The sequence below is a fragment of the Callorhinus ursinus genome, unplaced genomic scaffold, assembly GCF_003265705.2.
Source record: "Callorhinus ursinus isolate GAN/ISIS: 27379988/994484 unplaced genomic scaffold, GSC_fseal_2.0 scaffold11, whole genome shotgun sequence".
In the NCBI taxonomy this organism is placed as follows: domain Eukaryota; kingdom Metazoa; phylum Chordata; class Mammalia; order Carnivora; family Otariidae; genus Callorhinus; species Callorhinus ursinus.
The window spans coordinates 16,029,745-16,056,455 of record NW_027397073.1 but is presented as its reverse complement, the minus strand read 5'-3'; the positions used below and the strand labels follow the sequence as shown (position 1 = coordinate 16,056,455).

Genomic DNA, 26,711 nt, shown 5'->3' with positions numbered 1-26,711 from the left:
TGTGGGAGTGTTCTCCAGAGTCACAAGTCCTAGGGTCTTGCCGTGTTCCCCGGCCTTGATACCGCCCCCATAATCCACTGGTCTCCCCACACGCTGGAGTCTGGATATTTACTCCCAGCAGTTTCAAAGATGCCGAAGACATAAACCATTTGAGTTTCGTTTTTCTTCTTCATGATCTTCCTTCTTAAATAGATAAAAATAATTTGATCTGTTATCAATAGAAAACAAAATAAAGCAAGACTTACTTCCTAAAAGCCCTGAGAAGCCTCAGGAGGCCATTACAAGATGCTCATTTTACCTGACTTTGACAGTGAAAGTGCTCGTGTGTGATAGTCCCGTGCTGACGACCGCGTGTTTGTTTTCCTGGCAGGTGTGTCCATTGCAATGTCGTGTACTCTGACGTGGCCGCTCTGAAGTCTCACATCCAGGGCTCTCACTGTGAAGTCTTCTACAAGTGTCCTATTTGTCCTATGGCGTTTAAGTCTGCCCCAAGCACACATTCCCATGCCTACACTCAGCATCCCGGCGTCAAGATAGGAGAACCAAAGTAAGTCCTGCCGCCTTCTGACCTTTATGCCACCGCCTTCTCAGTGACTGAGAGGAGGGGGCAGTTCTGTGGGCTAGAACGTAAGGTACTGAGAACGGTGCCACCAGGAAGATGTCGCCGCTCCAGGAGGGACAGCTGGTAGCTCCTCACTCCCTAAACCCGTCCGCTCTTTCCCCAGGGAAGCCTCCGGCCAAAAATGTCACTTATCATTTATGCCCTTCGGTTTCCACGAAGCAAGTGAAATACTTACCAGTTTTGTTCTTTTTCTTGGGATGATTTTAACAGATAAGTTTGAGGGGAACTGTAACATACTGTCATCTTTCCTTTTTTTTTTTTTTTTAACATGGTTTCTTAGAGGATACACTTTTCGTCATAACATGATATGAAGTCAGTTTAAAACACTGGATACTGAATTTAACTTCATAACCAGTGTAAGTCCTTGATTAGCAAAAGCAGATTTCATTTTTGTCTTAATCTTACTCCTGGCTTTGTCAGTTTTGGCTTTGTTGAGTCTTTAATGACGAAGTGGTACTTGAGCAGACTTGGGCTGCCTGCCTGTGTCCCAGGCAGTTAACCAAGAGGAGGGAGCGTGGGCTTTGGATTCCGAGTCCCACCACCCAGCCCCCACCTGTGAGGTCTGGGGCCATCACATGCTCTGTTTCGACATCCATTTTCTCCCCCATAAAGTGAGGGTAGGGCTTATGGCCCAGAGTTTGTGTGAGGCTGAAAGATGACATTTAAAATGTGTGGCACACAGTAGTCCCTCTGACAGAGGGGCTCGGTGGCTTTGGTCCTTTCCACATTTCCTCCTTGTTGCGAACACGGCACTGGATTAGATGCTCGCGGTGAAGCTCATTTCATTCCCGTGTTATTTATGGCAACGTGGAATTTGATTGTTGCGTGAGGTTAGATTTGCTGCTCAAAGCTATTGGTGTGCTTTGCGCATAACTCCAAAATCAAGGAAGTATTAGAGGGAAGATGTGCAGATATGCCAATGTGTGTCTGGCTTTTATGGTAACATTTAGTTTGGGAAAATATTAATGACGGAACAGTACAGGAGTGTTTACTAAAACATGAGGATAAAGTTTGGAATTCTGTCCTAGAAGACCTTCACTCTGATCTCTGTGGATCCTCGAAGTGAAACAAACTGCAGATATAACCTGGTATCTTGACCCTGAAGACGCACTTCAGTGAACTCTGAGGTCTTCACTGTTCGTGGTTGTCAAGCTTCCAGGCACTAAGGCAGCGTCTTACCCCCAGTTAATACAGTTTTTAATTTGGTTCTTTATTCAGATAAATAAATAAAACATTACTGACATCTGGAATAGCAGTTGTTACCTAGGAATACGGGGCAGCACCTGATTAAGATAAGCTAAAACAGTAATTTTCCAGGTTGAGTAATGCATAGAAAAAATTGTTCCAGTATTTTCCTAAAATTATTTTTGCTACAGTTGTTCTTTAATAAGTACCAACTCTAGAGATAGGCATCGACTAGTATGTTTTAAATTGTAAAACTAAAAGAAAAAAAATTATAGGTGAAATACAACAAAACTGCCAAACCAGTGAACTTTAACTCAGCTGCATTCATTCAGTGGGTGGCAGTGCTTGGCCAAGGCGAGTCCTCACTTGCAGCCTGGCTGGGGCCCCAGGGGCTGCACGTCGGGCTCCATGTGTCCCGACTGTATTACAGCGGGCCTTGAGATCGTTCGTCCCTGCCACCTTTCCCCATTCAGGCTCCTGTAAAGCCTTGCTGTGCCTCCTGGAATGCTACCTGGCCTACACTTGATTCAGAAGCTTCCTCTGGACATTAAATCCATCTCTGCTCTGTTTATGTAAGCCCCCCAAAATCAATAGCCCCGACTACACTGGAGACTCAGGTATTGAAATCTCCTAGCAGGATTTGGTTCACAGGTGGTTATGCAAATGACTCAACATTATGCAAATGGTGTGCATTAATTTTTTTTAAAGATCAATATAAAAATAACCCTCCCCCATTTACTTTAGAGACTACATGAGGTCTAAAAGTAGAGCCCCATAACGTCCTGTTGTCCTAGCACGTCAAATTGAAAGGCACACAGTACAAGATTTCACTTCTATATTTTTTTTTAAGATTTTTATTTAACATTTATGTAGTGCTTCTTATGTGCCAGGCACTGTTCCAGTACTGTGTTTCTTGCTTTTCAGTGCGTGGTCGGGCTGTTACCCTGCTGTCTTACGAGAAAATTGTGAAGACCCTTTAATCTTTTCTGGGAGATTCCAGATCATTTTGAATGTCCATTCCTAGATTTCATGGTGATAGACTTTTGTGTCTGTTTTTGTCTGTTCCTTGACGTCTAATGAACAGCAGGTTTTTTGCTATTTTGTGCCTTTCTTTTATTTGCCACTCTAAATGTCTGTGAGTGGAGAAGTGAGACCTCCAAAATCTAGAATTATATAAGAGACAGAGCGTTTCTGAATTAGTCCCTAAGAAGTCAGGCATGTACTAAATTCTAACAGCGGCACGGTGGAAGGCTTTGCAGTCAGATGAGGCTGAATTTGAACCATGGCCCTGGGATCTGTGCAACATCCAGCAAATTCTCTCCTCCCTGAGCCTGTCCGTGACATGGCTCACCTCACCTGTTGGAGGCGTGGGGATTGTTTGTTGCTCAGGACAGTGCTTTGCACTTAGTTGGATTCAGCCAGTGGTAATGAAGGAGGAGGTTTGTGGTAGTGATTTCTGAGCTTAGAATCTTTGGTTCCATTTGTTTTTACATTTGTTTCGAGGGTTACACGCTGTTCTAGAGAGTTTGGGTTGCAGTACGTTGGACCTGAGTGTGGGTATTTGGTTTTAGCTTTCTTTTTTCCCCGTCCTTCCTTCCTTCCCTTCCTTTCTTTCTTTTATTAAGTAGTCTTTTTTTTTTTTTTTTAAGATTTTATTTATTTGACGGAGACACAGCGAGAGAGGGAACACAAGCAGGGGGAGTGGGGGAGGGAGAAGCAGGCTTCCCGCCGAGCAGGGAGCCCGATGCGGGGCTCGATCCCAGGACCCTGGGACCATGACCTGAGCCGAAGGCAGACGCTTAGCGACTGAGCCACCCGGGCGCCCCTAAGTAGGCTTTTATATTAAGGTTTTTATTAAGCTAGGCCCAGCGTGGAGCCCAGCATGGGGCTTGAACTCTTGAGATCAAGACCCGAGCTCCTTCACAGGAGCCTGGATGGGGAAAGATGGCAGGGGCGGTCAAGGGTCACTCAGCCCACCGAGCCGCCCGGACGCCCTGGTTGTAGCTTTCGTTTTCCTTGCCTTCCCCTCCCCCTTCTCTCCAGTCCCCCTGCTGCCGCCCCTCAGTCTGGTTACCCCAGCATTCCCTCAGTCTTGCAGCTAGGGTGGGATTCAGTCAGACAGACAGGTTTGGCTTTCAGAGCCCTTTGCAGCTCCCCAGGACCCCCCCCACCATTCCCACAGCCTGGGGGCCCAGCCACACTGTGTTTCTTTCTGTTCCCTCACCACGCTGCGCCCAAGCATTTGCCTGCGTAAAAACAGGCCTCACCATCCTGCCTGGCTTCCCTCCTGTGGTTTTCTTCCATTGTAGTTGGAGAGTTTGCTCCATCCTCAAGTCCTAACTCTTGTGTGTGAGGTTCATTTATTTGGGCTTTGCTTTTTAACATGAGCACCATTTTAACGTTTCTCAATATATGGTTTCTGTCCTACGGAAAAGTTGGAAAACTCTACAGATGACATCCCTTCACCCAGATTCCCCAGTTGCCAGCATTCCTGACATTTACTCCTACCATTTCTTTCTCCATGTGTGTGTCTCTCTCTCTCTCTCTCTCTCGTTGAAGAATAATGGGGCAGCATGACATAAATACTGGAGTGTGTTCTGCCTCTCCTCCCAAAAAGGTCACCCACGTATGTCACCCCCGTTGAGCCCTCCCAGTCAGAAATTCGTGCTGATTACATTACTGCTCAATGTGTAGATCCCATTAAAACTTCTCTAATAGTTGAGAGAATGTCTATTTTTTCTTTTTTCTTTTTTCTTTCGGGTTCAAAATCTATCCAGGAACATGTTTTGCATTTAATCGTCCTGTCTTGTCAGGGTTCTTCCGTCTGGAACAGTTGCTCGGTCTTCCGCCGCCTCTCATGTCTTTGGCCATCCGAAAGAGGCTTCCAGCCCCTCATTCTCAGGATGACCCCCGTCCGTCGCTGCTTTCTCGTAGCTGGACGCAGGACACGTACTCTTGGCAGGAGGTTCCTTGTTGTGTTCCATCAGAGACAGGCAGTGCCTGTGTGTGCTTCTAGCGGCGCTGCTGACCCCCACCATCTAGTCAAGCTGGTGTCCCCCAGACCTCTCTGCCATATAGTCATCACTTCCCCCTTTATATGCGTTAGCAGTTTGTGGGGTGGTGTTCCAATATATAATACCAGCAAACCGTTCCTCAGAAAAATGCTTTAGTAAATAGTTTACCTCCTCTTTTATACCTTCTTTGCTATTCAGTGGAAAGCAGAAAAAAAAAAAAAGTCAAAGCAAACAAAACCCCTCCCCAAAGGAATGTAGCCTGAATAAAATGGGCCATACCATTTTTTGTGAAATAGTGCTTTCGAAAAAATGTAAGAACAGAATCCTGAGAAAAATTCTTAGCTTAGCTAGTAAATCTTCATTCTTTTCCTGAGGCTGCTATTTTTTTCTTGTTGTTCTGTGGTAATTCCAGAAAAATCAAGAAGTACAGACAAGCAAAACAGTAAGAATACCTGTAGTGTCAGCTGACAGAGGTGATGACAGTTCCTGCACCCTTAAAATGTGGACGTATCATACATACTGTCTTGTTCCCTGTTGTTTGAACGTCCGTGAAAGTCTTTCCATTCACTGGTATGTGTCTGTAGCATAATTTGTGAAAAATGACATCGTTGCTCTTCACTACTTGACATTACTGCATGTTTGGGCTATTTTCAATTCTAAGCTATTTTAAATAGTGAGGAAATGAACATCCTCATCACACTTGGTACAATTAACGATGGCACCCCGTGTGGTGACGTCCTGAAGTCCTCGAAAATCCCCTCCCCTCCCCAACCAAGTGTGCACTAAGTTACTAATATGTCAAGACCTTGTAAAAACATGTGCTGCTGAATCCAATTAAATTTATAAATTCTATGTGGAAAAAGGAAAAAAAAAGTTAAATCTGTCATTTATTGACAGAACTATGAAGCGAGATGTGCTTTCTGAAAACCCGGAGAGGAAAGACCTGTCTGTGGTTTCTAGAAGCATTCCTTTCTTTTGGCTTTGCTGTGCAAATAGCAAATGGAATCTCAACTCTGCTTTTTTCATCTCTGACTTGTACCTTCAGTCAGTGTTTTTCTGCCATTTTCCTAAACTCCCTAGGATTCTTTGTGCCTGTTCTCACAGTTCTTCAAAGGGCACAGGTGTCCCTAGGGTCTCCCCTGAGGACCTGGAAGACCTGGGGCAGTTATGGGCGGAAGGGGACCTACTGTGGGCATATTGAGCGAGCAGCGAAGCCCCTGGGGGTGGAGGTTGGTGGCTGGGGCGTCTAGTACTTTCCCTCCTGCCTGAGCTTCAGTGGAAGGGTTGATGGTTGGATGGAATTGTGCAGAAGGCTCAGGTCTATTGGATTAGTTTAGGAGGCTGCTTGGCAGTAACTTCAGGTATGGAAATGTAACGGACAGTATTTTAAACCATTTTAAGCACAATAGATGTGCAAACTGAAACAACAGTTGGTACGGATTTTCTTTTTTCTTTATTTCTGTCTTTTTTTTTTTTTTGGCGGGGAGCGGGGGTGGTATATAATTGTTTACTGGTGTAGGGCTTTCTGTGTTGAGAACATTTAGAGAAATACTGCAATTCAAGTGTAAAATTGCCCCTAAGTCGAAAAGAAAACTTGGGACAAGTAAGATCTTACATAGGCATCGGAGCTGAACAGCCCTACTTAGTTCATTAACAAATGCTTTTTCAAGTTAGGGGACCACCACCCAGCTGCGTTCCTTGTCTTCTCTTAAAGAATACTTTAAAAAAAAAAGAAAAAGTCAAGAGTGCTTTTGCTCTGTGTTAAAGTAACTGACGAGTGAAGATCTTGTACACACAGGTATCCGCTATAAGATCTGTAAGTAGTAAAATGGTCATTAATTTAGACTTCTATGCAAATGTGGTTGAATGCGTCTTTACTCAGAATGTTAAGACCGATCTGCACTTGAGTGACGCCAGTTGCCTCCAAAAGTTTGTTTCAAAGCTAAACTGTTTTGTTCTTTTTACCGTGTTTATGTGTTCTCTGCTGCTCCTGCCACCTGAATTCTTGAGATGAGATGTAAAGTAGCAGTTCCTTTGGCTTCAGAGACGAGGGCTGACTGACATTTCCACGCACTTCTTCTGTTTTAGAATAATATATAAGTGTTCCATGTGCGACACTGTTTTTACCCTGCAAACCCTGCTGTATCGCCACTTTGACCAACACATCGAAAACCAGAAGGTGTCTGTTTTCAAGTGTCCAGACTGTTCTCTTTTATATGCACAGAAGCAACTCATGATGGACCATATCAAGGTGTGTGCGCATCTCTTGTGTCCTTTACGTAAATTGCAGACCCATTCATTGATCATAAGTCAAGGCTGAGCTGCAGATGAAGAGAAAGCGTGCATGCTGTAGAGGGAAGGGATGGATGCTCGTTGTTGGTACAGAGCAATTTACAGAATGCTGCCATCATATACTTGACTGATGCTTTTTATTCCTGAGTCCCAATCTGCATACCGTGAAAGATCAGTGCAGAGTAACAAATGATTCTCAAAGAAAATATATTAGGGTTCTTTTTTTTCCTACATGTGAAAATGATGACTGTGAAATTTACTTTTTTTGAGAAATCTGTGTTGTATAGGATTTAGAAATAGACAGGGACTCTGACGAATTGTGTTAATTCGTTGTAAATATTGGTGTATTTAGAAAAATGAAGGTTTTCCCTTGAAACTAAGTAAGTGGTTAAATTTACATTATAATTGATGCCCCTGGATCTTTTTTTTTTAGTCTTTTTTTCTATCAAGGTTGCATGTAAATTGACAGTAAAATGTGTAGGATACAGCAGAGTGTCTGGCCCCTGGCAAGTATTCAGTTAATGAAGTGAATATATGTCCAGTTTGGATAACCCCCACCCTCCAAGCCCCAAAAGGGGCACCTAAATCTCTTTACAGCCTTTTAAGCTCGTGAAGGACAGTGCTTAGTCCTAGCCTCTTAACTGCTCGCTGTGAAAGGTTAAGCAATTTTATTCCTGTGTGATTAGGAGATAATATCCATCAGCTCTCGGAGCTTAAAGTGACTTGACTTTTTAAAAAGAGAAGGCAGCGGCGGCCCGATTATCATGAACTCCATCTCTCTTCCTCTTAGTTCTTCTCTTTTTAAATACGGGATACAAGAAAGGTGAACAAATCAGGTCTCTGAATTAGTCTAGTCTCATCTTAGTTAAATGAATGGACTGTTAATCCTTGAAATTTCCTGTGTTGAGCATATGTGAGCTCACGTAGCATAACTTCCTATTGCAAAGAACCTAACGTCTGCTCATTGGAGGGTCTGCTCATTGGCGGCCGGGCTAAGGTAGTGGCTCTGTGGCATTCCTGTGGTGAGTCAATGCATGGGAGATACATTTCATCATTATCACTTAAAGTACAGTAAAATCCTCTTAAGATATTTTAAAGGTTTTCACTAAAATTATGAAACTATCTTGACAACAAATATTTAAGAATGATCAGGGAAAAAAAAAAAACACCCTAAAAACTGCTCATAAAAATGTAATGACATTGGAATTAGACCCAAATATTTTAACATAGTTTTTACGGGGGTGGGAGGGGAAAAAAAAGAAAGAAAAGTTACTTCTTAAGAGGCTTTTAAGGTATTTGCTTTCTGCAACTCATGTTTACATCTGGAAGTGGGGTCATCGACTTTGTGGTTAGGGTCTTCCTTGTGTTAATAGTGAATTTGGAGGAATACAAGGTTCCAAGAATAGAGACTGAAGAGGAGTGGCAAAATCCTGTGGCCACAAGGACGAAAGAATTGTTTTTATTCATCTGAACCTTTACGAGACTACATGATACGAAAAACAGTGAGAATACTCACTTATATTCTCATCTCAAGTATGTCCTATACATTTAAAATATCCTGCCTTTATGTGTTTGGGGATGGGTAGGAATAAAGTTTTAGGGGCACCCTAGTTTTGTTTTTATTTTTAAGAGCTGTACTAGTTCTTGTGAGTTTATTTATATCACCTAATACCTGTGCTGTTCAGTTTTTCGTGAGGAGGAACTTAAGAGAAAAGCAGGGTGGGAACAGTGTTCCCCGCCCTCCATACATACTCATTTAAACGTAGATCTTTATTTGCCTAATTTAATCCAGTTCATATCATTTCTTCTCGCAGAGTATAGATTTATTCACTGTGTGGGATTCCCTGTATGCGTGTTGGCATTTACATTTACAGCAGACTTTTCAAGTTACAATTGTTCAAGTTATTTGTTGTTACAGGACCTAAGGAATATCACACTTGGTGCTAAAAGAATCAGGTGGCATTTCTTTTATTTAAAAAAGACCTTTGCTTTTAATGAACGATATTACTTTTACTTCATGATGTGAAAATGGAATGATGTAAAGTAGAAATTCCCACTTTGGCACACATGGCCTGGTCCTCTTGTCACGGCAGAACTTTTTGCTGCTTTCCTGTAATTCTTAGAGTACAGTAAGGCCGACTCCCAGAAGAACACTTCAGTACATGGGCCTCTCCTCAACTTTTTAGTTCGTAAAAACGTATTTGCCTAGAAACTTAGGAAAAGTTTACTAGAAGATTTTGGGTTTTGTTTTCTTTGGGTTTTAAATGGTTAAAAAGGTAAAAACTTGGCTTCTGTTTGAAAAAGGCCATTGGAAACCCCAAAGCCTCTGCCCTGTGGGGTGGCAGTGCTTGGCTTTTTGGCTGTCCCGAGATCACGTCTCGCCTCGCCGCAGATTTTCTCGTGCCCAAGAACGTGAGACGTTTTCCTCCCAGGCCCTTTTTTAGAGACCAGTTTGAGGATCCTCTGGAAAGACTTGTCACCCCTGCTCATGAGAAAATTATCGAACCCCCCCTTTCCCTTCCGGGGCAAGACAGTGAGGAGGGTTGGCGAATTCTTGGCACTGATGAGAGGTGACCTTGCCTGGGAAGATATGACAGAGAGTACCCTGAGGGAGCCGCTTCGGACTCAAACACTCAGGAAAGAATATGGAGCCGGGATCTACTCAGTGTGAATCTATGGGATGTAGGAGCCTAGAGGAGGAAATGTGTGTCACGTTGTGCCTTTCTGTAGGTTTTGTAGGTTCAGGACTCAAGCCTGAAGGCTGGCAACATGAGAAGGCCTTGTTCAAAGATAAATTCTACACTGAGGCACAGACTTACGTGCTCCCTATTTTTTTTTTTTTTTTTTTTGATTCTGCTTCTAGAACACAAACAAAACAAAGCACACTGATCTTTAGGATCAAATGGCACCAATTTTACCCCAGTAGTATTTGGAATCCTTCGAGTTTAAGTGGGATAGCTGTTGTGGCTGTTATGTTAATGTAATAAGCAGCTAAGCAATTGTAAGAGGCTTGTTGAGTATCTACTGTATAAGTCTGGGTGGTGTCAGTAAGAAGAGTTAGATCGGGATAGGATGTAGGGATATTGACGTTACCCCCAAAAAATCCCAATGAAAACCGAAACTCTTAAAATTGTCCCAAGAATGTGGAAGGTGTATGAAAGGAAGGGAGAAGGCTTTGCTCTTGTCTCAGGTGTTTGTGAAAGGTGGTTGGCTGGGGGTCTTGAACACCTACCCGTGCATCAGCCGAGTCCTATGTCTCTGGGTAGGTGTGAAAGTAAGCATCTTCTTCCCCAGAAAGAGTCTGTTGCAGAGAGGACTCACTGGTTCACGGGGGGAGGATAGACAGCCGGGAATAATTTAGACTCCATGCGGAAGGCTTTTTTTTTTTTTTTTTTTAAGAATTTAAAAATGGCACAAGCAAGTAAGCTTTCAGAAGTTATTTGGAACTAGAAATGCATAATTTAGAGCAACCATAAAAGTTAATTCCCCTCTGTCTCTTTTTAAGTATATATTTTGCTTAGGTTTTCTTCTTGCTCTATTAAATGTTTCTGAATGAATATAAAATCATTTTCGAGTATCTGTAACGTGTTAAGAATGGTCTACAAGTGCTTCTCTCCATGGTAACCATTTGTGATAGATCTTTCTTCTCTTTTTGTAACATAGTCTATGCATGGAACATTGAAAAGTATTGAAGGGCCTCCAAACTTGGGTATAAACTTGCCTTTGAGCATTAAGCCTGCAACTCAGAATTCAGCAAATCAAAACAAAGAGGATACCAGATCCCTGAACGGGAAAGAGAAATTGGAAAAGAAATCTCCGTCACCTGTGAAGAAATCCATGGAACCCAAGAAAGTAGCCAGTCCTGGCTGGACGTGTTGGGAGTGTGACCGCTTGTTCACACAGAGAGATGTTTACATTTCCCACGTGAGGAAGGAGCATGGGAAGGTAAGAGCAAGAGCCCCCCATGGCTGCAAGGAGGAGCGCGGGCCTGCCGGCCGCCGACGCTCAAGCACTTGGCTCGGCTCCGCCGCTAACTAACAAATGAGGAGGAAAGGAGGAGCGGGAGGAATGGATGTTTGGAAAACTGTTGGGAGTATTCGTCTGACTTAATACGATTCTTTCCTGAGTTGGGTCGTGGGGAAGGGGTACCTCATCCTTCCTTAAGCTCTCCAGGAGAAGCTCTGTAACTCAAAGTCACTGAAAAATCTGAGTTGCAATGCTTATACATACTCTTTCTCTTTTTTTAAATAAGTACACATCTCCAACTAATAGGGATTTTTTTTTTTTAGTACCCATTATTAGACCTCACGAAACCAGCAAGACAATTTCGTACTATTGTTCCAGCAGTCTTAAAGTTGGTTTGTTTCAGTTAGGATCCAGAAAGAATCTGCACTGCATTTGATTTTTGTAGAACCTAAATCTTATTCTGTAGTAGCCCTCCCTCTATTTTATTTTTTTACTTGCTGTTGATTTGTTGGAAAAATTGGGTTACATGTCCTGTAGATATTTGTGCACATTTCTGGACGTGGGTAATTGTTTCCTTTTGACATTGTTTAATTTGCTTCTCTTTATCCCATAATTCCTAGAAATTTGATTAGATCAGGTTGAATTTTTAGATACAAATAGGTGGTGTATTATTTTTGTACCGAATCCTGAGGCACCTAATACCAGCTTCTTTCTCTTAGTGATATACTGTGATCCATCATTGGGTTTAGATACAGCATGCTTTTATTTATTTATTTACTTATAAAAGATTTTATTTATTTATTTGAAAGAGAGACAGTGAGAGAGGGAACAGAAGCAGGGGGACTGGGAGAGGGAGAAGCAGGCTTCCCGCTGAGCAGGGAGCCCGATGCGGGGCTCGATCCCAGGACCCTGGGATCATGACCTGAGCCGAAGGCAGAGACGCTTAACGACGGAGCCACCCAGGCGCCCCCAGCATACTTTTAAAGAAACCGTCTTAACAGCTTTAACTTAAGGCAGTAAAACCAAATCGTTTTCCTTGGGGAACCTGTGTAAAAGGTACCTAGGAATTGGCTTGTAATTAGTGTATACTAGATCCTTGAAAAGTATATTAAATTAGGGGCATCTGGGTGGCTCATTTGGTTAAGCGTCTGCCTTTGGCTCAGGTCATGATCTCAGGGTCCTGGGGTCAGCCCCGCGTCAGGCTCCTTACTCAGGGAGTCTGCTTCCCCCTCTGCCCCTGCCCCTCTCGGGCTCATGCTCATGGACACGCAGCGCTCGCGCGTGCGCTCACTCTCAGGTGAATAAATAAAATCTTTAAAAAAAGTTTGTTAAATTAAGTGTTTTAAGCATTACTTCACAATCTCATTGATAACTTATTTTATTTGAGCAGCTCATGTGGCTGACATGTTTTTATTTGGTCTGACTACACTTAATTCAGTGTCTCTTCATGTAAAAATGACTTACTTACAGAATATATATGACTCTAGTGGCACATTGCTTATGTCAATCATCTCAACTTTAGGCTCTCCAAGTGGGCCATAGCATCTCAGAATATTCATTGCAAATATTGGGTAGTTTTTAAGGGGCAGTACTTGGTTAATCTACTCTATGAATACAGTACCTGTAGTTATCTTTCCAAGCCTGACGTGGTGATTCTAGGAAAAGGCTTTTTTTTTCTTGGCACCCAAACTGGATTTTACAAATGCTAAAACAGGAGCAGACCTCAATCTAGTAGGCCAGTGCTTTCATTTCTTATACATTTGAGATTTTTGTATCCATCTTGGAACATTTCAAAATTCTTTCTTCTTCTTTTTTTTTTTTTAATTAATTTATTTATTTGACAGGGGGAGACACAGCCAGAGAGGGAACACAAGCAGGGGCAGTGGGAGAGGGAGAAACAGACTTCCCTCTGAGCAGGGAGCCCGATGCGGGACTCAATCCCAGGACCCTAGGATCATGACCTGAGCCGAAGGCAGACGCTTAATGACTGAGCCACCCAGGCACCCTCTTCTTCTTCCTTTTTTTTTTTTTTTTTTAAACTACCTTTATCTTGCATATCCAACAATTATTGGCTCTAGAATATAAGATGAAGGGACAGCTCTGAGACAGATTTGGTGGGATGAAATCTGACACTTAGCCCGAACTGTCTGCTCTAGGACAGAAGCACAAAACCCCACCCTACCTGCCGTGTGTGCAGGTACGCTGTGCGCAGCGTGTGTATTTCCATTAGAGGCAGCCATTCATCCAGAGGAAATATTGGGCTTAGTAGGATTTTAGGATTAGCATTGAAGAAGTTGAGATGCTGTCTTTTGGAAGGAGGCAGATCAGGTTAGATTGCAGTTTCCATGCTGCTCACTCAGCCTCCGGAGAGAACTAAAGGGAGGTGGGGAAGGGAAGGAAAGAAATGTCTTCATATAAACCAGTGAAATGAACAGCGGGCTGACCGTGCGTCAGAAACTAGTGATCAAGTTCTGCCATTCTGAACCAGACTGGAACGCTGCACTCCCAGACAGCCCACCTACAGACTCCTTGTCTGTTCCCGTTCTTTTCTTCTTCCCTCCTATCCGAATACTCCTGTCACCTCTGTTCCATTTAACCCCCACACTTCACATCTCCTGCTGTCTGCCCCTTCCTCTTTCCTCCTTTCCGATGGCCAAGCAGGTACCTTGCTGACTGCACTTTCCCACTCCTGTTTCCTCCTTGCCCACCTTTGGGTGTCAGCTCACCACACCCACCTCTTTATTGTCAAGGCAACTGGACATTTTTCGGTCTTTACCTCGATTTTTACCTGCCACCGCTCCCCCCTGCCCCCACAGTATTTCACATGATTGGCAGGTCTTCCTAAAAGCATTTTCTACCCTAAGTGTTGAATACTGCTCTCCCTCCTGGGTTTTCTCACGATTGCTGGAACACCCATCAGGTTTCTGTCCTGGAAACAGTCCACTCTCTCTCTCTCTGGGAAATTTCAGTTACTCTTGTGACTTCATTTCCCATATATGTGTGCAGATAACTTCCAAATCTCTGTCTCCAGCTGTGGTTTCTTGCCTGCGTGCCAGTCCCCAAATCCAACCACTTATCAAGTATTTCAGCTTCTTGGATAATTCACAGGCGCTCTTAGCCTGTCCGACAGGGGACCCGGGCTTGCCCCCAGCCCCCAGCTTCTGCCGCCAAAAGCTTGGTGTGCGACCTGACTTGACGCTTCCTTCCTTCTCCCCAGGCCGCTCCCTCCTCCGTGCATTTCATACCTTCTAGTCCACCCGTTGTCCATCTTTGTTCAGGCAACTCTGTTTTGCCTGATGAAGGTTCTCTCTGCAGCTCCAAATGCGCACTGTTTCGTGCCCACTGGCCTCAGCTGTCCGGCGGCTCGCTGGGTCTCCCCTGATCCCCCTTCCTCCAGCTGTATCTCGCATGGGGCACGCTAGACAAACGCGAGTGCTCCACCTGGTTTATTTCATTTATTTTTAAAAAAGGTTTCATTCATTTATTTTTTTTATTTTTATTTTTTTTAAAGATTTTATTTATTTATCTGAGAGACAGAGAGTGAGAGACAGAGAGCACGAGAGGGAAGAGGGTCAGAGGGAGAAGCGGACTCCCCACTGAGTAGGGAGCCCGATGCGGGACTCGATCCCAGGACTCCAGGATCATGACCTGAGCTGAAGGCAGTCACTCAACCAACTGAGCCACCCAGGCGCCCTTCATTCATTTATTTATTTGAGAGAGTGAGCATGCACGCGAGCGCGTGAGCCGGGGGAGGGGCAGGGGGAGAGGGAGAAGCAGGCTCCCCGCTGATGCAGGGCTCAATCCCAGGGTCCCCGAATCATGACCGGAGCCAAAGGCAGATTCTTAACTGACTGAGCCACCCAGGCGCCCCTGCCCCACCTGCTTGAAACACCGTTCGCCCGTTCGTCTCTGGGGCTTTTCAGGTGGTATTCGTTACCTTGAAGGAACGCGCCACTCTGGTGTCTAACTACTCTTAGTCCTTTGGGGTCTCAGCTTAGACATCACCTCCTCTGGAGAGCCTTCCTTGGTGCCTCCTTCCTATGTGTTTCTGCGGCACCCTGTGCTTTCCTTACCGTAACTCTTATCCTCTGTGAAGGCTGCTTCTCACCTCTTTCTCCCAATAGATGCTTTATGCTTTCTTCCTCTCTTCAAGTTCCCATCCAAAATATCTGTGGGCCTTCTGTCCCTAGCTCATAGTAAGCCAGTAAGTATTTCTCAGATTAATGGATCAAAGAGTAAGTGCTGACTTGGAAGACATCTTACCCCCTGCCGTAGACTTAACTTTCTCTCCTTTAAAATGGGAGTGATACATACTTAGTGACCACAGGGTGTCCCGTGCTGTAGGTACCTAGAGGGAACTACCTGTGAGGTGATAAGCAGCTTCCAGTCCTTTGGGATTTAAGGTGAGACATAAATATGAAATTATGAGGGATTTGAAAATTGTATCTGGCTAAATGTCCCAGGAGGGCATAATTTTTTACTTCCACCAGGCGAGAAGTTATTATTGGAAAGATCTGATTCACTGGACTACCCAGTGAAATATCATTAAGTAAACGTTCTGACTCACTGCACCGTGAAGGGATACTTGTTTTTAATATCGTAATCATGCCTTAAAAAATAAATGTATGTATATATATAATTTCGAGAATAATGTGAACACATTCTGCCAGCCACAATACAGCAGTTTGCTTTAGTGTTATTGCTACTAATACAGTTTTTTTTTTAAGATTTTATTTATTCATGAGAGACAGAGAGAGAGAGAGAGAGAGAGACGCAGAGGGAGAAGCAGGCTTCCCGCTGAGCAGGGAGCCCGATGTGGGACTCGATCCCAGGACCCTGGGATCATGACCTGAGCCGAAAGCAGACGCTTAACCATCTGAGCCACCCAGGCGCCCCTAATACAATTATTTTGGAGAAAAGATTTTGAGTTAGGAATAAGCCGACCTGGCATAAATTAAAAACTTAGGATAATTCACTGTTGTCTCTCTTAAGATGGCCTCTTTTCGTTTCAGTAATTGTTTCTGATTTTTTTTCCTTCCTCCTCAATTGCCATCCAAAAAATTTTTACTAAAAATATTTTGTATGGAGTTCCACATCAAAACAAAGATCTTCAGTAGCTTTGTCTTTAAGATTCAAAACGTAGTTCCAGCTATACTAGTTATTTATTTAGTAGCTAGTATCTTTATTTCTCTAATGCATATATATATATATTTTTTTTTTTACTAATACAAACCCAGTATCCACTTTCAGTGGTTTTTGTTTATTTATTTATTTATTTGTAATTTGTTATAATCCAATATTAAGTTTAAAAAAATTGGGGGCAGATAATCCATAAAAATGTATAGAGATGTAATAATTTAAAAACAGTTTGCCAAATCATTATTTTAGCCATTTAAACAAGAGTAGTTTTTTTAAATAAATAAATAAAGCAGCCACAGGGGCGCCTGGGTGGCTCAGTCATTAAGCGTCTGCCTTCGGCTCAGGTCATGGTCCCAGGGTCCTGGGATCAAGCCCCGCATCGGGCTCCCTGCTCAGCGGGAGGCCTGCTTCTCCCTCTCCCACTCCCCCTGCTTGTGTTCCCTCTCTCGCTGTGTCTCTCTCTGTGTCAAATAAATAAATAAAATCTTTAAAAATAAATAAATAAATAAATAAAGCAGCCACATTTATTTATTTCTTAAGATTTTATTTACTTATTTGAGAGAGCACGTGAGCTGGGTGAGGAGCAGAGGGAAAGAGACAAGGAGACTCTCTGATGAGTGTGGAGCCTGATTTCCACAACCACGAGATCATGATCTGAGCCGAAACCGAGAGATGGAGGCTTAACTAACTTAGCCACCCCGGCGCCCCAAAGCTGTCGCATTTAGAAACGATTGTTAACTGAACTTCCATACAGAGAAACCAGTGTAAAATTGATCACCTTCTAAAGTAGATACTGTTATGGTTAGGTTTTAGCTGTCTTTTTAAATCATAACACTCTTTAAGGACAAGTTCTAAATCTGTTTATTATTGTAGCTTCTGTGGTTTGTGATGTTGCCCATTTAGAAAGGGGTATTGTGTTAGTCGTGTCTAGGTTTGGACGTTAGTTTTTTGACCACAGAAATCCTCTCATCTTCCCTGTGTCCTTACTCTCAAATACAAAAACAGGAAGATGAACTTGTCAGTATCATTATTCTGATGATCTCATCCCACCTATGAGCCCTTTCCCAGATAAATGTACAAATACACAGAATTTTATGTACAATTTTAGGGGCTCATGTGCCTTCTGACATCTTTCTTGGTTGCTTTAGAGGTCTTCTGGGAACGTCAAATTAGGATCCCCTCAATGAGATGACATCTGCGCTCAGATCACACATTCTACATCTATATAACCTGATAGTAAATAAGAAAGTGAAAGCTGTCTGTACTGTTCAGATCTTGAAAATTACAAGGTGATCTGTGATAATTATCTGTAGCTGTTTTGTCATCTGCTGCCCTACACGATGGGGGATCATGGAACTTTTTAAGTAGAAGGAGCAGTATGAGCAATCGTAAGCAGGCTCCATGGCTCAGCGTGGAGACCAGTGCGGGGCTTGATCATCATGACCCTGAGATTACCACCTGAGCTGAGACGAAATCCAGAGTCGGATACTTAACTGACTGTGCCACCCAGGCACCCCTGGCTTTTGACGATCCTAATACAACCCATCCCTCTTGGCAGGTGCAGAGATACAGCATTCATATCAAGGAAGCTAATGCCCTTTGATTTGGCACCATATTCTAGTTAGTGGTTCCCAAAACTTGACTGTGCATCAGAATCACCTGGAGGGTTTGGTAAAAGGCTGGTTGCTGGGCTGCACCCCAATAGTTTGTGATGCAGTAGGTTTGGGCTGGAACGTGATAATCTTCATTTCTTACAAGTCTGCCCTTTGAGAGCCCCCCTGATTTATCCTGTGTGGCAGTAAAATCCCCTAAAGCCCATTGATTTCTACAATAAAAGTTTATTTCTCGCACGTGCCGAGTTTGCTGTGACTTTGGGCACTCCAGTGGGGCAGCTGTCCTTCCACTGATGACTCAGTGATCAAGGCGGTTTCTTTCAGGCCCCCACCCCCACCCCCAGCCTCCACACAAGGGGTTGAGGGGGAAAGACTGGAGAATCCAGTCTGGCCTTTACGCACCCTTATTCCAGATGTGACACGCAGCGCGTCATTGGCCAGAATGAGTCGCGTGACCAGACCCAATTGTAGCGGCCTCAGAAGTGTGTGCTCCTGTGTGCCCCGAAGGGAAGGGAGGGTCAGGGGACGTGGGTCACACCTGTTCAGTGGCTGGTGGACGGACTGGTGTGCTCAGGGGCCCTGCACCCGCCGAAGATGGGTGCCAGCCTCGTTTCACTGAACGGAGGTGGAGTCAAAGATGCAGAGAAGGAACTCGATTTGGCACTCTGAATTCAGAGATGAAATGACAAGTGGGCAACTAATTTCCATGTCTGAAATTTACTGACTGTTCCACGAGGGACAGAAAAACGAAGAAAAATAAAATGTTTTTGAGAAAGATGAGTAAGTTATTTAGAAAACGTGACTCAGATAAGAATATATTATTCCAAAATTTGTTTACGGCCAGAAGAGTTTTTGTTGTTGTTGTTGGTTTTTTTCAGATTCTTAGGAAGATTTGCTTTTAGGGTGAAATGTTTATATCGGGTCAGATACCTGTTACAGCCATTTTAGGAGGCATTTTTCCATAAACTCACTGGAGGTTTCTTCAAACAAGGTTGAAGGCTGCAGGTAGTTATTTGTATCCGCCTAGTTATGTAGTCTAAGGAAAAGACCTCACCTTCTCTGTTAACTTCTCTTATTGCCATGGTATGCATGTTTTCTGATGTGGGACTGGGCATGATACTACACATCCCATTGGATATTAAGTGTAAAATCCCAAATCAAGGGATGCACAATAAAATTAATAACACAGAGTGGTAGGCAGATGTATAAAGGTCTTGAGTCCTAGTAACCAGACCAGTGGGCTTGCCTCTGAAAGTCTGTTAGGATTTTGGCACTGGTGGGGCTGGAGCTGGAGCTGCTGGGTGGTGCCGGTGGAGGGTGCCTGACAGGACCAGCTGCCCTGTGATCAGAGCCCCGGAGATTAGACCCACCCGCAGATAATGGAGGGTAGACCCCCATTCAGCTGCCGGCGTGATCTCTTCGGAGTACAAGTCCGTCTGTCCCGAGTAGACCCTCCCTGTGTGTTTAAGGTGGAGCCCGAAGCCCTTCTCCTCGTATGGGCCTTCTCCGTACCCACTCTGCTGGGCCTTTCCTCGTGGTCCCAGCCATAGAGAACTGCCCGTGGGCCCTCACGTACACCGTTTCTTCCTCGCGCCATTGCCTGGTTAGCTCCCGTCCGGATTCAGCTGGTCGTGGCCAGCAGTGCCCCGAAATGCCCCAAGCCTGCTGCGCCCCCTCTGTATTCCTCCATGCACCTGTGACTACTGCAGTCATGACACCTAACGTGGGAATCCTGTCTTTATTTTTTTCTGCCTTCAACCCATTGTGATCTCCTTGAGGGCAGGGAAATCCCGGTGAGTAAAAGGAGGAGCCTGGTCAGTATTGCGGAATGAATGAAAGTACACAGCGGGCCTCCCGTGGTGTGTGGGGCTGGTTATTTAGGCTGTTGGGACCCTCAGTGAGGGCCAGTCACCGTCCCTCTGTCCTGCAACCATAGATTGCACCTTTAATTTTACCGTGCCACCCAGCAGATGCAAGCCTTTGGCCAGAATTACTGGCCCAAAAGGGGGAATGGACCAGTGTGGGTTCAGTAAACAAGTGTTGGAAAATCACTTAGAGCACGGGCGCTACTGACACCCAAGTTGTATCTTCACACTTGAAGTAGAGCTCATACGGCGCTCTTCTGAAAAGTCAGCCCCCAGGAAGGTGCGCAAGCAGTCACTGGTTTGAGCTGGGTGCTGCCCATCACCACGGTGACTTAAGATGTTTACGGACACTCAGGCATTTGTGGTGCATTGCCCACGAGGCCTGCTCTTATTTTGGAGTCTGAGGAGGACACTTCCTCCTCGGGCTTTTCCTGTTTATCTCTCGAGGCTCAGGAGGCAAAAGCTCCCTTGATGCTGGGCGGGTGCTGCTGCCAGACGGGAGAAAGACGAGACTCCAGCCCGTCTGCTGTGGGTCACTGTTACCGGACCTTGCTGGCTTAAGAACATTTCTTACGAAAAACATCGCCTGCAGCCAGGGGCTTAATTCCCTCACTGCCGCAGACGAGCAGTTTCCATCTGTCTGCTTCCACCGTCCCAGACTGATGTCTCCCACAACCCCTCCTCTTGTTATCTGTCAAAGCCCCGTCCCTTCCTGTGCCCATGGGGCTGGGGGAGGAGAGTAGTTTCTTCCATGACTTGAAGTTCCCAGATTTGCTCTGGGATTAGGTTTCTTTGTCCAGTCAGTGCTGAACGTGGTCGTTAGGCTTTAGAACATTGGTACACTATTTGGACCTGCTGTATTATGTGGGTAGACTGTTACGACCCAGTCCAGGATTGCAACATGCATTTGTTAATTTCTTTTGGAAAATGCATCCCTAAATCCAAGTGGTAGACCAGACTTTTAGATTTTAAGAATTTAGCGTAGGATTCTTTCTCTAAGTTGATACTCCCTCCAAGCCCAGAGCAACCAGAAAACAATTTTACATACCGTTAAGTGGGGGCAGCGAAGGAAGGAAAAGCCATTCTAGCTGTTATTGACTTAGTAAGGAATTGTAAAATGGCACTAGAAAGGAACTGAGAGCTCACGAATCCCCACTCTGTTCAGTTTATAGACAGGAAGACTTCAGACCCAGAAGGATTGCGGGGCCGTTTTCAGACTTTAACTTGTGCCAACAAGGGCTGGAACCCAGGAGTCCTTCCCTCCACCTCAAGGTCAGGGTGTGGGTCTCCGGGTTAGGGGTGAGAACAGACTCCTGTTTGGCAGAAGAAGAGCCAGTGCCCCAGGTGAGACTGGAGCAAGGAGGAAGATTCTGCGTGATTCTGTAATTCATTAATTCAGCAAGCCCCATGACTTCCCCGTGTGCGCTGCCCATATGAATTTGGAAGGGCTGTCAGGGAAGAAAGAGGGACTCTGTGCATAGAAGCCTTTTTTCTTCAGAGCCCCGGAATTGCAAAGCTGGAAGCGGCACCAAGCAGGCACCCACAGAAGGGCCTTTCAGGGGCTGCGTGACGTTTGTCCTCATGCCGGCACACTGTGGGGTCACGTGGTCTCGAACCTTCCGCCTGAGCAGTTGATCGTGCCCAGCCTCGGGACCTCATCAATTCGGTTTAACTAGACAGCTGGAAAGATTAACATATGACGTAGGACTGGAACCAGGGAGAAAATCACCCATCGTCGGTCTGTTTCAATGGTAGCTTTTTTGATCTTTGTGCTTGCTTGTTTACTTTTTGAGCTTATTTACAGATGTCTGTACAGATCATCTGATAAAAACCAGTGATTATCTTGAGGAGGAATGTCTAGTTTCTTTTATCTTTTGGTTGGTGGAAATAATCTCAGAAGGAGCCGACTTAAGTCTTCAGACACTATATTTTAATGTTTTTATTCTGTAGTAATATTTGTACTTTAATAGTGATTGTAGGGGAAATATCTTTCACGGTGACTTTTTTCCTATTTAGATTGCTTTTTAAATAAAAAAGGCAAAAAGATGATATTAAAAATGTTATTAGAAGGAAAAAACATTTTATACTTTCTTGTGGTCCCCTCTTAAGGACTGGATTCTCTGAGAACAGAAACAATAGGGAAATAACGTGTCACCCATCTACAGGCATGTATTTGAGGAACCAAAGAGGCTGAGATGATGGGACAAACCCTTTTAAGTAGAAGAAGGGGAGCGAAGCTAGACCAGACCCAGAAGAAATTGGTAGCAAAGATGTTTTCATACTTATGTGGTCTTTGATTCCAGAATGTCTCCGAGTCAGTGAAATGTGGCCACGCACAGCCCACAGCACCTGTCACTACTGATTTTCTCATTGTGAGTGAGAATGATAGGAAATAATAGCATTGCCCGTGGGAGGACCTTTAAAGAAATGGGTGTAGGAGGATGGAAGTGAGCAAGTCTCCTGACGGGGAAGGGGCACGGGGTCTGTTTAGGGTCTGTACACAGGACCCCCAAAGCTCCACTGCATGTCCCCACCAGTCAGTGGAGGTAGACACAGAGGTCCCAGGCTGACATGTGCCCGTGGTGACCCCACGACACCCCACCAGGCATTTCGGAGTTTCGTTGCCATGGTCCTAGCAGCTTCGTTAGAGTGTCAGCCTTTCACTCAACACCTTCCTTTTGCCCGGCCCCAGGGTCTGACGTGGCTCTCGGCACAGAGACTGTGGTGGCACACATTTCTTTCCAGTCTGCTCTGGGTTTGGCCTTTCGTTATTTTTGCCTCGATCACAGCTCTGTGTCTTACTTTTTCGGTTGTACGACGTCATCAGCACACCAAATAGTCTTATAACCAGAAAGTTAGAAGACTGGTTTTGTTTGTTGTTGTTTTAAAGATTTAGTTATTTATTGAGAGAGAGAGTGTGTGCGCAAGCCTGTGCAAGCTGGGGGAAGGGCAGAGGGAGAGAGAATCTTAAGCAGGCTCCATGCCCAGCGTGAGATCATGACCTGAGCCAACATTAAGAGTCTTACCGACTGAGCCACCCAGGTGACCCTTGTTTGTTGTTGTTTTAAGCAAGCATAGCAACTAGCACATATTTTTCCTTAGGAACACCATTTCAAAGCTGTGACCTCAGTGATCTAGACCCAGTACTGTGATCCTGGCGGTACTCAGGACATATTCTGAGCGTGTCCTATGAAAAAGAAACCCTTTATAGTTGCAGCTTGTTTTTTTTGCTGGATTGATTACCTACTCTGTTAAATAGATTTGGTTAAGACTTACTGAGACTTAGCTATGTTTTCTGGAAGAGTGTGAGACAGTGGTCTAAATCAGGGTTCTCAAACTATGGTTCACAGGCTGGCCACCCGTTTTGTAAATAATGCATTGAAATACAGCCACACCCACTCATTTATGTATCATTGTGGCTGCTTTTGAACTGCAAGGCACAGTTGAGTACTTGCAACAGACTTTATGGCCTGCAAAGCTTAAAATATTTACTGTCTGGCCCTTTACAGAAAACGTCTGCCAACCTCTGGTCTAAATTTATACTCTGTGTTTAAATATTTCCCCAAAACCACTCCGTTCCAATTTGTAGAAACTTGGATGGTTCAGTACTCAGAGATTGTTTTTCTTGCTGATTTCAGACATATGTAGTCTTGAGTTTCCTATGCTGTGCTCAGCTGACTTACCATTTATTTGTATATTCTTGAACGTAGTGAGACCAGAAGATCTCGCTTGTGTCCTAGATATTAAATTCTCAGTAAGGACTTTAGAGTTTACAACCCACAGTATTCCACGCTTAGGGGAAGGCTGCCTGCCTGTGTAAAGGCCATTTTTCTAGGAGAATGTGGGTGGCTTGGGTAAGCGGGTTTGCTTCTTACGACTTACCATCTATAACTATAGGTGGTATTTGTGCAAACGGAAAGGGAGTTCCCAGTTTTGTGGGCACATACCATATCTGGATCTAAAATGAATAGATGAAGACAATGAAATGCCTATGAAGTGTTACTTTTTTATATATATCCTGGTCAAAAGTTTCAGAACCGCCCAGTGAAAATTAAACCTTATGCTAAGGATGTTACATATTTCTTTAGTGAATTCCTTTTTTTAAAATCATCTTTCTTGGGTTATAATTCATATGTAGTCTTACTACATTTCTATTCTATAGAAAAGCTCATTTATTTTATAGGAGACATCGTAGACTATAGATTTTTTTGACCTGTTCAGGTTATCAGTCTATACTGTTTGTTTCTCTTTTTCAGTCTTTGGTTTGTCTGGGGACTTGCATATTACAGGAGTGATGCACTATTCTGAAACTATTTGGAACAGGCCATTCATTCGTACTTTGGGGAACGTTTAACTTTTCATCATGTTTGTTCTTCTGTGTGTACCTTTTTTTTAAATCTATAAATATTTACAAAGTTGCACAGCGTTTGTTATGGTGGAGAACAAATGATATAATTCTTGCCCTGCAGATGCTTACAGTTGGGTATGAAAAGAAAGCATAAATATTTTAAAACCGGCAGCTAGTGTGGGTCTTAGAGGAATCACAAGGCGGTATGTAATCAAAACTAAGGGAAAGGTGCTTCCAGTTCAGATTTCAGCTCAGGATTTCTGAGGCTCTGTGAATAGAGTGAGCAATAACTCACAGCACAGGCTTAAAAGGGCAGAGTGAAATTAAAAATTAAAGTTGCATGTGATCTGTGGAAAAGAAGGACTAGAGTTCCATCTGAGGCACAAGGAAGCAGGGATTCGAGCATCACTGTTTCCTGGGGAACGGGTGGGGGCTGGGAGATGCCAGGGAAGGCTTCACAGAAGAAATACTACCTCAGTAGGTACTTGGAGGATGCACGGGAGGAATTCATCCAGTGTATGAGCAGAGTATGGGTGTGGTACAGACGAGCATGACATCCTAAGTGACTGCCAACAAGTTGTCCTGGAGTGTGACGTCCTGGAAGGGTGTGGTGGGAGGTTGGGATTGGCGAGGTAGGCAAGTCCAAAGACCTTAGCCCTTGAAGGTACAAAGAACAGGAGATGGGTTTTCTGCAGGGAAGCGGAATATTGAAATGTGTGTTTCCAGTGGTGTGCTTGGGTAGCTGTGTGGGGTATGAGCGAGGGAAGGAGAAGCTTGTGGCCAGACAGGTCAGGGAGGCCACCAGGGGGCTGAGAGGCGAGCTGGCCGAAGGGGCCGAAGGGTTCAAATGGGCCTCAAGGAGAGGGAAGGCTATCTTTGAAGGGCAAGGGAGGAAGGCGTCATTGTCTTCAGAAGTTGTAAATTTGAGTGGCTTTGAATGCAACATTTATGAAGCCCTAGGAGATGTAGTCAAGAATGGTGGACTGAGGATTAGGTTTGAATTTAGCCTCACACCCAAGGAGAGACGGGCATGAAAATTCCTTTGCATCTGTATGCGCATGCCCTGCCCTCTCCTGTTACAGGGGTGACTCTGTGTCCCCGCGAGGCCCTCCCCGCTGTGTGCTCCCTCCAGTCCCCTTCTTGGGCCATTGGAGGACCTCACAACCACACTCGTCCACTCTCCCCTGCATCTTCAGGTTTTCCCGGATCATTTTCAAAACCCTTAAGTTCGCCATGGTATCTCTTACCCTGACTGAACAACCTTCCTAACCCACTTGCCTACTGCCTTTTCTCTCTGCTTCCCCTTACAGTGAACGTCCCTGAGATCACTTTGTATCCCTATGCTCCCCATGCCACCCCCCCCATTGAGGCATTCCTGGTCCTGCTCCACAGAAACTGCTCGTCGAGCCCTGCAGGTCGAGGGACTCAGGCTCGGGGGTCTCTGCTTTCTCAGTGCTGTCCTTTGATCCAAAGCAGTTGTCCGCTAGGTCCTGCTTGAGGTGCTCTCTTTGCTAGGCCTCTTGGTTCTCATCCTGCCTCACTGATAGCTCTTCTCGGTCTTTCTCCTCTTTCCAGCCTGTAAATGTTGATGTGCCCTGGATTCTCAGGAACTCCTCATCCAGGCCCATGATTCTAAATGCCATCCCTGATCAACCAACTCCCGGATTTCTGTCTGTGGCCTGGACCGCTCCCCGGAGTTGTGGACTTGAGTCTAACTGCTTAGTTAGCATCTCTACTTGGATCTCCAATGGGCTTCTTAAATTTAATGTATCCAAAAATGTAATTCTCGGTTCCTTTCCTTCCCTAAACCTGCTTCTCTCCTACTTTCCTGGTTAGTAACTGTTAACTGTTCTACCAACTGCCCAGCCAAGGAATTTGGAGTGATACTTGAACCCCTTTTCTCTCTTCTTTGTCACCCACGTTCAGCCCATCCACAGATCTGCCTTTGAGATATATACCAAATCCAGTCATGTGTCACCGCCTTTACTTTCCAAACCCACAGCACTTCTCTTGTCCCCTGGATTGTTACAGACAGCCTCCACCCTGGTTCTTTGCTTCCACACTTGGCAGCCAGAGTGACCCATGTAAAATATATTGATCATATTAGTCCTCTGCTCAAACCCATTGGTGTCTTCCTATCGCTCTCATAGATGACCCATTGGTGTCTTCAGTCATGCATCATGGAGGACCCAGAGTCCCCACTGTGGTCCACAAGGCGTGTGGTCTTGCTCTGACCTCCTCACCTGCCATTCTTTTCTGTCTTTACTCCATAGAAAACTGCAGAAAGGATACGATCGGGCAGTTCACTAGGGAAAGATAAGTGGCTCAGTAATGTATGGATAGACGCCCAGCATCCCTGGGTATTGAGGAAAAACAAGATGAAGTGCAATACAATATTTTACCTACCATTTTGGTAGCGTTGAATGGTGATCTCTACGACTTTTGGTAAATGAGCCCTGAGGACAGCTTCTAAACTAGAAAGTCTTTCAGAAATTCATACCACAGAAATAATCGGTTGACTACAGAAATTTTTATCTATAATTACTGAGGATTTGAAATGACTAAATCATTAATGAGAGATAATTAAATAAATTGTGACCCATTTATACAGTAGAGTACTATGTTGTGTTAAGAACATAGAAACATCAAAGTATATGTAGCTGTGTG

General features: G+C 44.5%; 1 protein-coding gene across 10 annotated transcripts in view; it reads left to right on the top strand.

The window, feature by feature from the left end:
• The window catches only part of ZNF532 (zinc finger protein 532), a 105,863-nt gene that overhangs the window by 66,982 nt on the left and 12,170 nt on the right, over window positions 1–26,711 (top strand). For all 10 annotated transcript variants that reach the window (XM_073898105.1, XM_073898110.1, XM_073898109.1 and 7 more), the window contains 3 exons: window positions 371–547; window positions 6,910–7,072; window positions 10,777–11,058. In XM_073898105.1, the coding sequence (XP_073754206.1) occupies window positions 371–547; window positions 6,910–7,072; window positions 10,777–11,058 (622 nt within the window). The remainder of the gene's footprint in view (window positions 1–370; window positions 548–6,909; window positions 7,073–10,776; window positions 11,059–26,711) is intronic.